This window comes from Fistularia commersonii, chromosome 30 (genome assembly GCF_037954325.1).
Source record: "Fistularia commersonii isolate RoL2024-O1a breed Wild chromosome 30, RoL_Fcom_v1.0, whole genome shotgun sequence".
In the NCBI taxonomy this organism is placed as follows: domain Eukaryota; kingdom Metazoa; phylum Chordata; class Actinopteri; order Syngnathiformes; family Fistulariidae; genus Fistularia; species Fistularia commersonii.
The window spans coordinates 11,904,753-11,917,180 of record NC_141313.1 but is presented as its reverse complement, the minus strand read 5'-3'; the positions used below and the strand labels follow the sequence as shown (position 1 = coordinate 11,917,180).

Here is a 12,428-nt window from a genome sequence, read left to right as displayed (position 1 = left end):
GATTTTATGCCTTTGAGTGTTTACCTGGATCCAAAATGAATAATCACCCCATGGAATCCTGCATTTATGCTCAGATCTTTTTTGTAGGCTACATATTCAACTGCTACCCTACAGGCTTACCTCAAGACCTGTGGTGATTTTCTGTCTGGCGATTTTTGGCTGCTTTTCTGTTTGGACACTATTTGTATTTGCATGGTACGGAAATGGACGTCACCGGTTACACATTTGCCTGCTTCATCTATTCACTTCAATTCCTGCTTGCACAGGATCGGATGCCACTGGCAATGGCAGCGACGACGAAGAGTCCAAAGCAAGCGCCGTACGATCTGAAATTGACTCAGACAATGCTGGTTCGGCAGATGACGGCATAGATGAAGGGGAGGCCAAAGACCCGGCTGTTGAGGAGAACCCCAATGAGGATGAGGAGAAAAGCAAACCTTCCTCAGATAGCTCCACCAAAGATGCCCTTGTTGACACTTGCCCCAAAAGCAGGCGCAAAAAGCCAGATGCCAAGCCAGCGGCTGAAGCCACCGCAGGGACCGACGGCGGATCCGTTTCAGCGCCCAGCTCCGGTAGCGTCAACACAGAGGAGTTGCAGGCCGAGCCCAAGAAGTGGAACTTTCGCAGGAATCGCCCGTTGTTAGACTTCACGACCATGGAGGAGCTGAACGAGATTGATGATTACGACAGCGAAGACGACAACGACTGGAGACCCACTGCAGGCAAGAAGAAGAGCAAAACCACTGCTCAGAAAGGAGGCCCGGAGGAAGAGGGCGCGGGCGGAGCGAGCGACGATGATGATGACGACGACGATGATAACGACGAGGACGAGGACGACGACGATGATGATGACGAAGACGATGACAAGGAAGACGGCGATCGCAATAGCAGCAGTGACAGTGACAAGGAAGTGAAGAAGCCCAAGAAGAAGGCGAAGACATCCAGTGCTTTTGATGAAGAATTGACCAATGACAGCATGTCCCAGGCAAAAGGCAATGAGGTAAGAGGGGTTCTTTTCCATGTCCATTGGAAACATTATGCTTCTGCTTCTGAACTTTAAATAAAGACAATTTGCTACTAAATGAATAAATAAACAAATAAATGTAATAATAAATAGTATTAATTACATGTATTTATTATTACGTTTATTTATCAAATAAAGAAAGGCAATTTGAAACTTATTTATATGTCAGTTTTATCATTCATGATTATTTGGAAACATGTGAATTTTATTTACAGATGTACTGATATTGATATGTATGCAGTGACATGTGAGTCAAATCAAATCTTTGTTTTTTAAAATTATTATTCTATTTCTGTATTGATTGATTATCATTCACAGACAGGCAGACACTTCACCATCACCATTGGCCAAAGTGGGTCAGTTACAAAACATTTTGACCCGGTTTATATGCTTTAGACATTATACTTTATATACAAATTGAAGGTATCTGTTTGAAGATTGGATACAACACTTCAGAGCATGGTTCTGGAATTCTGTAGATGATTCTTATGTTGAAAAAACCGCCTCCTTTTTCCAAATTGGCTAAAACAAACTCTTCATTGCGGGCTGTATTTTTAATGTACGATTGTTTTTAACTCTCTGAATTTCTATATCAGCATCAATTGCTAACAAACAGCACAAGTGTAACAATTCCAAAATGATTCATAATCTCACAAAACTATAAGAGCCACAACGTTTTGTAGTTTTAAGCTTGAAACGGTGTTAGTAATCCCTGTCGAATGCCTTTGTTTCACAAATCTTATTTACTGTCTGGCTGCTGCCGGGTCTCTGGTTCAATCAGACAAGGTGGCGTTTAAATGTGTGAAATCCGTGCCTGTGTGTCTCAGGATCCCTTGCTGGATCGCACCCAGACCTGGAACACTCAACACATCCTCATCTGCTGTGTCTGTCTTGGAGACAACAGCGAGGACGCGGATGAGATCATCCAGTGCGACAACTGTGGTGTGACCGTGCATGAAGGTGAGCTGCAGCCGCGCGTCCATAAGACCCTGGTCTAAAAAGGGAAAAACCAATCCTTCAATAAACTATCTCCCCACAACAAGAACAATTAGGTTTCTCGTCAATAGATGGCCAGATTAAACAAATTATGTGCTTGTTTTCACACAGGGTGCGAATGTTCCCTCCCCGGGTTGCTGTTGGTCTCATGCATCTAATATTCTCACATCACGCGCACCCAATTCTACACGAGCAGCTTTGAGAATCATCCAATCCCTCCTTGCAATGTAATTGTGTTATTGTTGATTTGGTGTCGTTCAGCCATCACTTAATAAGAGAAGTAACGACGGGTGCGCGTCAGATGAAAGCCAGATGGGCGGTAACTACATCTGAGCTCTAATTACTTTTTATGATGACAGGGCTGAGATGATGAATTATGTTTAGTTGAAACTTCCTTATGATATCAGTTGATTTAAATTCTCTATTGGGGAATTAAATGCCAACCGTTGAGAAATGGTTGCCATCGGAAATGTTAATGGATACTCACTGTGGCATTTTAGCATACAATGTCCAGCGTTTCTGAGGAATTTAAATCTTCAGTCAAACTCTACAACAAACTTTTAGCTGAAACAAGCCTGTTCCTTTTATCTAATCAACAACTTGCTTTTATTGAACTGGCATTTTTCTAAATACAAACCGATGCTCACTGCAGCTGGCTGATAAACATCACCATGTGTGGAAAAATGCTCCACTGTCACATTTAAGCAATTTATCTCGGTAGATATTTTGAACTTTTCACGTCAAAAAAAAATCAGGAAAAAGAATGGGTTCCCCAAAATCCACAGCGAATCAACCTCCGGTTGACATCTGTGATTCACATCCTTGTCGCCACTCCGACATCTGCTAGAGGCATTTTAAAAATTGAAGCGATGACATTCACGCAATTGTATTGTTGTGCTCTGTGATGCTACAAAACACCCCTGATCCTGTCTGTATACAAATAAGACAGTGAGATAACACAAATCTCTCCACTACAACTCAGGTTGACTTAATTTTGACAAAATTATGTTGGCTGATTAGAGACTTTATGAATGAGTCCATTGGTACGGATTCATAAATTTGCAAAAGTCATGGATAAAGCACAGAGGTGAGCCATTTACTTATCAAAGCTCCGTGGGTTGGAAATTTCCTTCTCTTGGTCTCTGTGGCACTGTGGCACTCATTTGTGCTGCAGGTATCAAATGCGTTGATTTAGATTGTCAGCATCTCATTATGGCAATTTAAATGAACTGTAAGCTCTGTTTGCATTCAATTTTCTCCAGATTCACATATGGAACAGCTCTTCTTGTTTTATTGCCGAAATAATGACAGCCAAAAGCCATTTATATGTTGAAATACTAATAAATAATCACTGAATAAAAATACATGCACATAGTGATTGTGGCCAGGGGCACCTGACATCTTCTGGTGCTTTTCCATTACGCACTTCCACCATAACTCTACTCAGCTCTTCATGCGTTTCCATAGTACCTGGTACTTTTTTGCGTACCTGCTTTGGCAAGGTAATTTATTGTCACTGAGCACGCACAACAAAACAATCAGACCATGGTGAAAAGAAAACAAACTTGAAAGAGCACTACATGTTAGCTTGGTCACTGGCTTTCTGGCGTAGCCATTGTCTCATACCATCATTACCTCATTAAGTCTATGCTGTTCTTACAAGCACAGATTCGTAAAGCGGATAGCTGTCCAGTTTCTTTGCGCTTGGATAATCTCCCCAAAAACACATTGTTATGGATCCTCAAATGACATGGCTTAAAGTCATTTCCATAATCAGACCCGAAGCCTCAACCGTTGATTTTGTCTCAATAGCTCCAGAGCTACTTAGCAAAGCATGCTAACCTTTTTTTCAGCTGTAAAGACAATCACAAAGTTTACCATTGCCTGGACTAATATTGTTTTTGACAGCCATGTTCTAGCTATAATTGACAAATGTTGCTTTGTTGTGTTGTATTGGACTGCTTCGACACCCGGACCTGTGCAAAAATTGAATTTCTCCTAAAAGGCGTTTCAAGACCAATTATCTGTGACGAAACTGCACAACGGGGAAATGTTAGATTTACTAATTCATGTATTAGATTTCAGTATTCTGGAGTTTACTAACTTGTTCACATTGCCTTTAGCAAGGCCAAAATTGTCTGGTAAATGGGACAAAGCATGGAATAACTGGTGGCCACTCCTCAACACATTCAGTCCAAGTGGTTTGTGACAGAGGGATTTACACATCAAATGTAATGGATTTTCATTGGGAAGTGTGATTTGATTTTCCCAAACAAATTAACCTGACCTCTCTTTAAGTTTTCCATCAAAAATGTAACAGGGAGATAAATGGAGCGTTCAAAGCAGCCTGGTTTTCAAATATCGAAGTAATTTTTACTTTTAATCAGCAAATGAGACTAACGTTTATCCTGTCAATGGCATTGGCTACTTGTAATGCCACTGTATTTGATTGTTATCTGAAAATGGGGCCTCCCGCTAGAATAATCAAATAAAACAGCGTGCGATCTCTTGAGTTCATGTTAGATACTCAGCCTGCCTCGTTTCTACTTCTGATGCTGTTACAACATAGTTGCCTGTGTCTTAAACAGTATGAAATGTACATCAAGACACCCAGTGGTCTCAGATGACAGGAATCCCCAATCACACCATCACAAATCCATTATTCCATCGCTATCGCAATTGGATCATTTTTTTTGTTTCGCCCACCGGCACTCATTAGATAACAGTTTATTTAGCCGAGAATTCATATCATGTCTCGAAGCCGAACCACAGCCGGTCGTATCAGCTCAGGTCCACGTCTAGACCCAAGCAATGACTAACCGCTCCTTATCTGCAATTCTGGGTGGTTTTCACATTTTTGGGGCTCACCCCTCGAGTGCCATGATATGTTTTTATAGAGTTTGGCCTCGGACGCAGATTTGACATGGACCTTTGAGTATTACATCAATATTCAGATGCTGAAAATAACTCACTGCCTTTGCTGAAATCCATCACCATCTGTCTGAGGCTCTCTTTCTTTCTTTCTTTGGAGATTCAAAAAGCTTGTTTGAAAAAAATGTTTTCTGTGAATTCAAAATACTCCTCTTGATTTAGTCAATATACTGCCTGGATTTATTTGGTCTCAAGCTCATAATTTCTGACACTATAGCACTTATTAGCCAGCAACCAGTGGCCTCACACTTTGGTATTCCAGTCATACTGTTTTGGAGGTAAATAAATGATGAGTGTATATCATAAGTACTTCTGTCCTCGTCCCATACCATTGAGGAAATGAAGTTAAAGTGTGTGCTTAAGTTCACATGTGCAGTGGTTTGAGCCTCAGGTCTATCCATTTTGAAGGTCAGCGCAGACTCCAACTGGGACTTAATTATCCAGTCAGATTTCTTGCCTAAAGCCTTTGAGTTTATCTCACAGAAGTTTGAAGAAAAGGTTCCTTCAAGGCACTTAAATATAAAAATGGCACACAACATCAATGGTCTGACATTTAAATATTTGATTTTACAAGTTAGAAATCATTTCAAAGCACTCCTCAAAATATATTTTTCTTGTAATTGTTTGTTTTAGAGATTTTGAAGGCCACCAATGCCACTTACTGGGCTACACTTTTTTTTTTTAATTAGAAAAGTACTGTTAATGAAGAGGTGAGGGAAAGTAATTCACAAATTTCCTATTGTGTTACCGCATAGGTGAAACAGTCTAACAACAGGGATCTCTATGTATGTGTGTGTGTAAAATATACATCACGACTTTTGCTGTCTTCAACTACACCAACCAAACAAAGAGTGGAACTGACTTCCTACCTCAGCCCCAGTTTGCTTTCCACAGGCTGACTGATGCTCGGGGTAGACGGCAGTGAGGGGCAAACACAACACCCGCCTTTTGATTTGTTTGTGATTCTTAGTTCTCAAAGAGCCTGCGGGCTGGTTAAAGGAATCAGGAGTTAAAGTGTTATCTCCTGAGCCGAGGCAGAATGCTGATTGCTGCCCTTGTTGGTAGTGATGAGCATGCTCGCTTGGTGTAATAGCTTCCATAGAAACCGCATTGGCCAAGTAATTGTTTAGGTGACCTGAGAAAATTAAGAGGGGAGGAGGAGGAAACATTCAAATCCCTTCGCTGTGGCTCTTACTTCTCCCAGGCTACAATTTTAAATGGAATGTTCAGTTTGCGGGGCAGCAACTTATGACCGGAGAATACGAAGATGAGGTTTACGGATAGACCAGCAAATGGATATATTCCTGAACACAGATGTCATATCTGAATGCTTATTGTCCCTTAACCTTGCCTAAAATGTGGCAAAAAAGAAGTTCCCAAAGTTTCAAGCAATGAAACAGCTGTTCATGCCACAAAACAAAGATGGTGTTATAAAGATTATTCTAATTTAACTTGTGACAACTGTTCAGCAATATATAATGACATTATTCACATTTTTTTATGTTACTGTGAGGACATTTCAAACACCAAGCTAAAAGGCTTTTAAGATAGTAAACATTTACATCACAGCATCACTCCCAAAAGTGGCCTTGCATCTTATTATGCAAAATTGTGAAAATAATATCGAAAAATGTTCTTTAAACTGGGATGTTTCTTCTCCCCAGTGGTAGGTTGCCGTTTGTTTGATATTCAACATTTGTTAACTAGGAAAAAGTGTTTGATGCTAAAATTAACAAGACTGATGTGTTCAGCCAATGACTCCGAGGTGACTCTGTTGATGGAAATGTATTGATGCGTTTAGCCATGACATTGCACCAAAGATTTCTTGAATCAGATGCAAATACACAACTTTGTTTATTTCCACAGACTTATTGCCAATGTATTGATGAAGACATTTTGATAGAGCTGTATTTACAAACTCATAAAGTTGGTGTACTGTTTGGACAGTCAGGTCCAGCATCTATAGACTAGCTGTACATCTGGAATTGACAGTTCTGTTGAGCGATTTAGTATCTAATATTTGACTGTTAGAGCAGTTTGTCTTAATTTAACCGTTCATATTTGGTTAATCGTCCTTGTTCATCTCCTAATAGTATCTGGGTGTATTTGTGCCACTTTGATGAATGCTTTTCCACTCTGTCCGTGGAAAGGGTTTTCTGTGTCACCCTCCTAACTTTGGAAAAAGTAACCAAGCTTTCGTCTAGTAATGTTTTTTGTTTTCCTACTATACAGACAGAAATGAAGGTTTTCCTTGTTTTTTTGAATTGCTGGCATTTGCTGACCAAGTTAATTTAAGGCGGAGAACAGTCCATTTTTTCCAGCGCTGTAAGAAGTCAGGTTCGTGAGAGGATGCTTTCCTCTTGGCAGCTCCAAGATCTTGTTTGTTCCACAACAGTCCTCCTCTGTGCATAACAGAAAGAACAGGTTGACAAGCAGCATGTCAACAGAATCTTCTTCTTCTTCCTTACGGTTTTTCCCTTCAGGGGTTTCCATAGCAAATCCACCTTCTCTATCTAACCCTATTCTCTGTATGCTCCTCTCTCACACCAACTAACTTCATATTCCCTCTCATTATGTCCATAAATCTTCTCTTTGGTCTTCCTCTAGACTTCCAAATCCAGCATCTGTCTACCGATATATTCACTATCCCTCCTCTGTACATCGCCTAACCATCTCAGTTTATGTCCAGAACATCCAATATGTGCTGTCCCTCTGATGGACTTATTCCTGAGCCTGTCCACCCTGTTCACTCTCAAAGAGAACCTCAACATCTTCATCCCTGCGACCCCCAGTTCTGCCTCTTGTCTTTTGGTCATTGTCACTGTTTCTAGAGCACACATTATCGCTTGTCTCACCACTGTCTTGTCCACCTTTCCTTTCATTCTGGCTCATAGTCCTCTGCTTGTTTAAAATAAGTGTATAATCTTGGTAAACAGCCCATCACCATCTTAGCACCACCATTGACCAAAGAACCTGCAAGGAAAGGGAGCGGTTTACTAAATCAACTTCCAGAACCACTGAAGGTCAGGCACAAGTTCTTTCATGTGAAAATCTACAACGATTCCACATGTCGTAGTCTGCTTTGGGAGGTTGCCTGCCACATTTCCAGGGGGAGAAAAATCCCTGGGATGAACGTATATGCATTGGCTTATGGTCAGTTTCTGCTATGTGCCCAAACACCTGTCTGTTGACTTCAAGAAGATCGATTTCTCAAGCGCACGGTTAGGATTAGTTGTTACTGCACCCTTTAGGCCAGGACTTTGTGATAATATCAAATAAATTCTCTGCCCCTGCCCGGGAGACTTCTAGGAGAGATTTAGGGTGAATTTTTAAGAAGACCAATCTTTGTTGATTCCTTGGTTAATTCCTCAGGAAGGTTTGGTCCAAGTTCAATGAAGGGTTCACCCAATCTGCTGCATCTGGCCTTCGCTGGACATCGGCATTGGGTAGGGGTCGGCAACTGCGGCTCCCTGTGGCTTTTGAAAATAATGAACGAGTATTCACTTAAAATGTATTGTAGTTTAGCTTGTTCTTTTTTAAAATAGAATTTTAAATTTGTAACATCTAAGAAAAACATGTTGAAATATTTTTGGCCTTTTAATAAGTGACGGCACGCACCAGTAAAAGGATAGGAGACGCCATTTTTGGTTTGCTGCTGATGGATTCTGACTTTTTTTTTTTTTTTTTCATAAATAGAGGAAGAACTCAAATAGACATTGAGTATTTTACTTAAAAGTAGCCCTCAACCCAGTGTTTTGTTGCATGCAGAAATGTGATTTCATTTTCTCTGTAGTTCATTGATTTAAAAAAAAAATGCAAACGCATTTTGTTTATACATAGCATAAAGACCAAAAAAATAATGTTATCTGCTGTGTTAATTCATTTTAAATTTGAAAAGGGTTGTGTGGCTTCCAATGTTTTCTTTACTGTGGAGAATGGCTCCAAATGGCTCTTAAAGTGGTAGAGGTTGCCGAACCCTGGCATATGTGACCACGTATTTAGCAAGAGGTGGCGCTGTCCTTGTGTGATAGGTGCTTCGTGTTCCCATAAAGATATACACTGGAAATGGAACATTATATCATATATTCTGTATATATATTATCATTCCAAGGAAAACGAATGGTAGAAGTGGCCTTTGAACTCCTTGAGCCATTATTGACGTGGCAGGATTTACCACGTAGTGTAAGTGTACCTCTGGCTCCTCAAGGGTCGTTCCCTTGTTAATAAAACCAAAACACCCTTCCATTTGTATTTGGAAAAATGGTAAAAATAAGAATTAAAGAATTGCACAGAATTATAATTGAACTTGTGATCTCTTTATGCACAACCCATGTTTAATCAGACGCGTAAAGATTTTTTCTCTTCATTTGCCGTAATCAGTATAAAGCAATCCCTCCTATTTACTGCAATCAATGATACTCAACAAAGAACCACTAACACACATGAAACAAACAAAGACATTCAATCCAACGTGACAGTTTTATCCAGTCTTTCAGTACAAGAAATTGGGATTATGGTATAAATTATGGTTTAATCCAAATTCATAGTCATACACAACACAACGTTGCAACAGTGGCATCCTGCTGTGCCTGTGCGCATGTGTGCATGTGCGTGAGAGAGGGCAGGTTGAATTAGAATTTAGTCGATGTGGCTGATTTCTCCATCTAATGCGGGAAGAAGACTGTGATTACCGCTGAGTGCAATCCCTCAGGCAACAAAATGAAGACAACAAAATTATGAAGATACCATTATATCCGGACAATTTAGTGCACCTGAATGTAAGCCCCACCGGCTAAAAGTAACTCTTGTCTAAAAACGCACTTGTCTATAAACCACAGGTGTCCACGTTGTAACTTGAGATATTTACACAGAAGCACTTTTTTAAACTTTTAATTAAATATTTGATTATATATATACATATATATATATATATATGTTTATGTCCCTATATGTAGGCACTATATGTCCCTATATAGCCTTCAAACCCAGCTATTGTGTAAATGACCTTCATCCCCATGCCTTCAAAACCTTTCCCTGGGCCAAGTCTGCATGGTTTCATTTTTTAAGTGTGTGTGAAAAAAGTAGCCCCTTGTAGTCCAGAAATGACAGTACTTGTAACTGTGTGTTGAAGGTATAACCCTTATGCTGCTGTAATATATCATTCCCTGCAAAGGATTAATGCAGTATTTATCTGTCTAGCTCAAAGTTCCTCAACAAAGATTTATCCAAACGCAGCCTTCAGTGGTTTTTGTCCTGAAGTTAGTCTGATTGACAGCTATTTCTTAATTTTCATCTGAACAAACAAGTACATGCATCTGTTGCATTCCTCTTGAGAACGTTCTGGAACCTTCAGAGGTGTTTCTGGGCCCTGGAAAGGGCATCCAATATGAGGGACATTAATGACTGGCTGATATTACGATGAATTAAAATGGAAGTTGATACGGCTCTGTGTCCAGGCTGCTACGGTGTCGACGGTGAGAGTGACTCCATCATGAGCTCGGCGTCGGAGAACTCTACAGAACCGTGGTTCTGCGATGCTTGCAAGAACGGCGTCATGCCTAGCTGCGAGCTCTGCCCAAACCAGGACGGCATCTTCAAGGAGACTGACGCCGGGAGGTGGGAGACTTTTTTTAAATGCCTGCATAGCGGTTAGGGAAGTCGGGGCTTGGAAACCAATAATACCCGGTGACCTTTTTGAAAGCGCCTCGTATGGCAGAAGACTATCCGAATTCTAAATTTATTCAGAGTGGCAGAAATGCATGCTAGGGAGCCAGCGAGTTTGTGGCTGTATAAGAGTGAGAAATGCAGGGTAGGAGAGATAGAGGAAGAAAAGGAGTGTGTTATGTGAAGCGTAGAGACTTGAGACACGTTATCGCAGATAGCGCTCCTCATCTGGCTTCGCCTGAATTTACTACTTCACTAGAGCATGAAAAACACAGCAAATTAAACTTTGAAGCGCTTGCTTGCTAGAGATGGATATCTTTATATTGGACTTCGGATTCTCTTCCCTACAGCCTGCATTTGGAATGACGTCGCACCAAACACTGGCCAGCGCCCGAGGCTAGATAAATCTGCAAATCAATTCCTCTTAAAGGTGTCAAAGAAATACACTGCTGCTAATTTCATGATTATCTTCGGTTAATGGAAAACTAACAACCATTTTAAATCTAGTGCTGTAGCATAAAATTAGCCGTTAGCCGGTGGCTCACAAACACTTAACGCCAGTCATTTTGGGTTCCAAGCTGCTGATGCTGTCTGACAAACCAGCTCATCGACTCCCCCTGTTTTTTGTCTTCATTTTCAGATGGGTCCATGTGGTCTGTGCGCTTTACGTCCCGGGAGTGGCTTTCGGAGACATCGATAAGCTGCGGCCAGTAACACTCACCGAGATGAATTATTCAAAGTACGGGGCAAAGGCAAGTGTGCTTGTTTCCCTCCAAGAGTTGGTCCATGCTTGTAGCAGGTTGTTGTAGGTCTTTAATGAATGGCATTGCATACCAAACTTTGAATGTCTCTGACTGCATTCTCCCCTCTCTTCTGTCTGAAAGCAGCTAACTTCATGTAGAAAACGAAATGTATTAAAGCCTGAAGAAAGCATGGTTAGAGCTCGAAATGTCAAGTTGTAAATTACAAAATACCAGACGCCCTATCATTTGTGTGCGGGAAGAAGTAGATGTTCTGCAGGTGGTGGTGATGGTGATGGTGATTAAATGGCTAAAACGTGTCATTGACAGAAGTTGGTATTCCAGGATAAGCTTCCTTTGCTATTTGTGAGAGAATAAGGACTTTTTTTTCTTTTGATTTTTTGGTAATTGACCTTTCTCTAACCAAGGGAAATCATAAAGAGAGAAATATTTTTTCCGCCTTTTCTTGGGGGCCTGTTGTTTTTGATAATGTCGAGGAGGACAAGATATACAGAAATACAAAGGGACGCTGTTAAATTAACGCTGAATTAAATTACCGGACGCCCTATTCAATAAGTCTGAAGTAAATTCTCAGCAGCCAAAGCCCATGGAGGACAGCCGTTGTTTATTTTGCTCTAGCAGTAGTATTATCCATGTTTTGCAGCAGTAGAAGTTTCATTCTTTTGCAGACTCATGGTAATCTTCTGCAGACGTCCTGTCGAGTCGTACTTAACACTGCGTCGCTACTCCTAGGAGTGTAGCTTCTGTGAGGATACCCGCTTTGCACGGACCGGTGTCTGCATCAGCTGTGACGCAGGGATGTGTCGCTCCTACTTTCATGTGACCTGCGCTCAGAGGGAGGGGCTACTATCTGAAGCCGCGGCCGAGGAGGTTGGGACATTGCTGAATATTCGAACCTTACATACCTCTGACCTGCACACAGTTTAAAATTGTACCTAGTTGTTCACAATTTGTACAATTTTTAAGTGCCGAGACTTGCTTTGATTCTATTGTTTTTTTTGCTAATAATAGTAATGAACCTTATAACGGTGTTGTGAGTGCTGGTGGAATTC

At 40.9% G+C, this 12,428-nt stretch overlaps 1 protein-coding gene across 4 annotated transcripts in view; it reads left to right on the top strand.

The window, feature by feature from the left end:
• The window catches only part of phf14 (PHD finger protein 14), a 58,523-nt gene that overhangs the window by 1,973 nt on the left and 44,122 nt on the right, over nt 1-12,428 (top strand). For all 4 annotated transcript variants that reach the window (XM_086177967.1, XM_086177966.1, XM_086177968.1 and 1 more), the window contains exons 3-7: nt 267-1,000; nt 1,852-1,984; nt 10,408-10,567; nt 11,256-11,367; nt 12,109-12,246. In XM_086177967.1, coding sequence (XP_086034093.1) covers nt 267-1,000; nt 1,852-1,984; nt 10,408-10,567; nt 11,256-11,367; nt 12,109-12,246 — 1,277 coding nt within the window. The remainder of the gene's footprint in view (nt 1-266; nt 1,001-1,851; nt 1,985-10,407; nt 10,568-11,255; nt 11,368-12,108; nt 12,247-12,428) is intronic.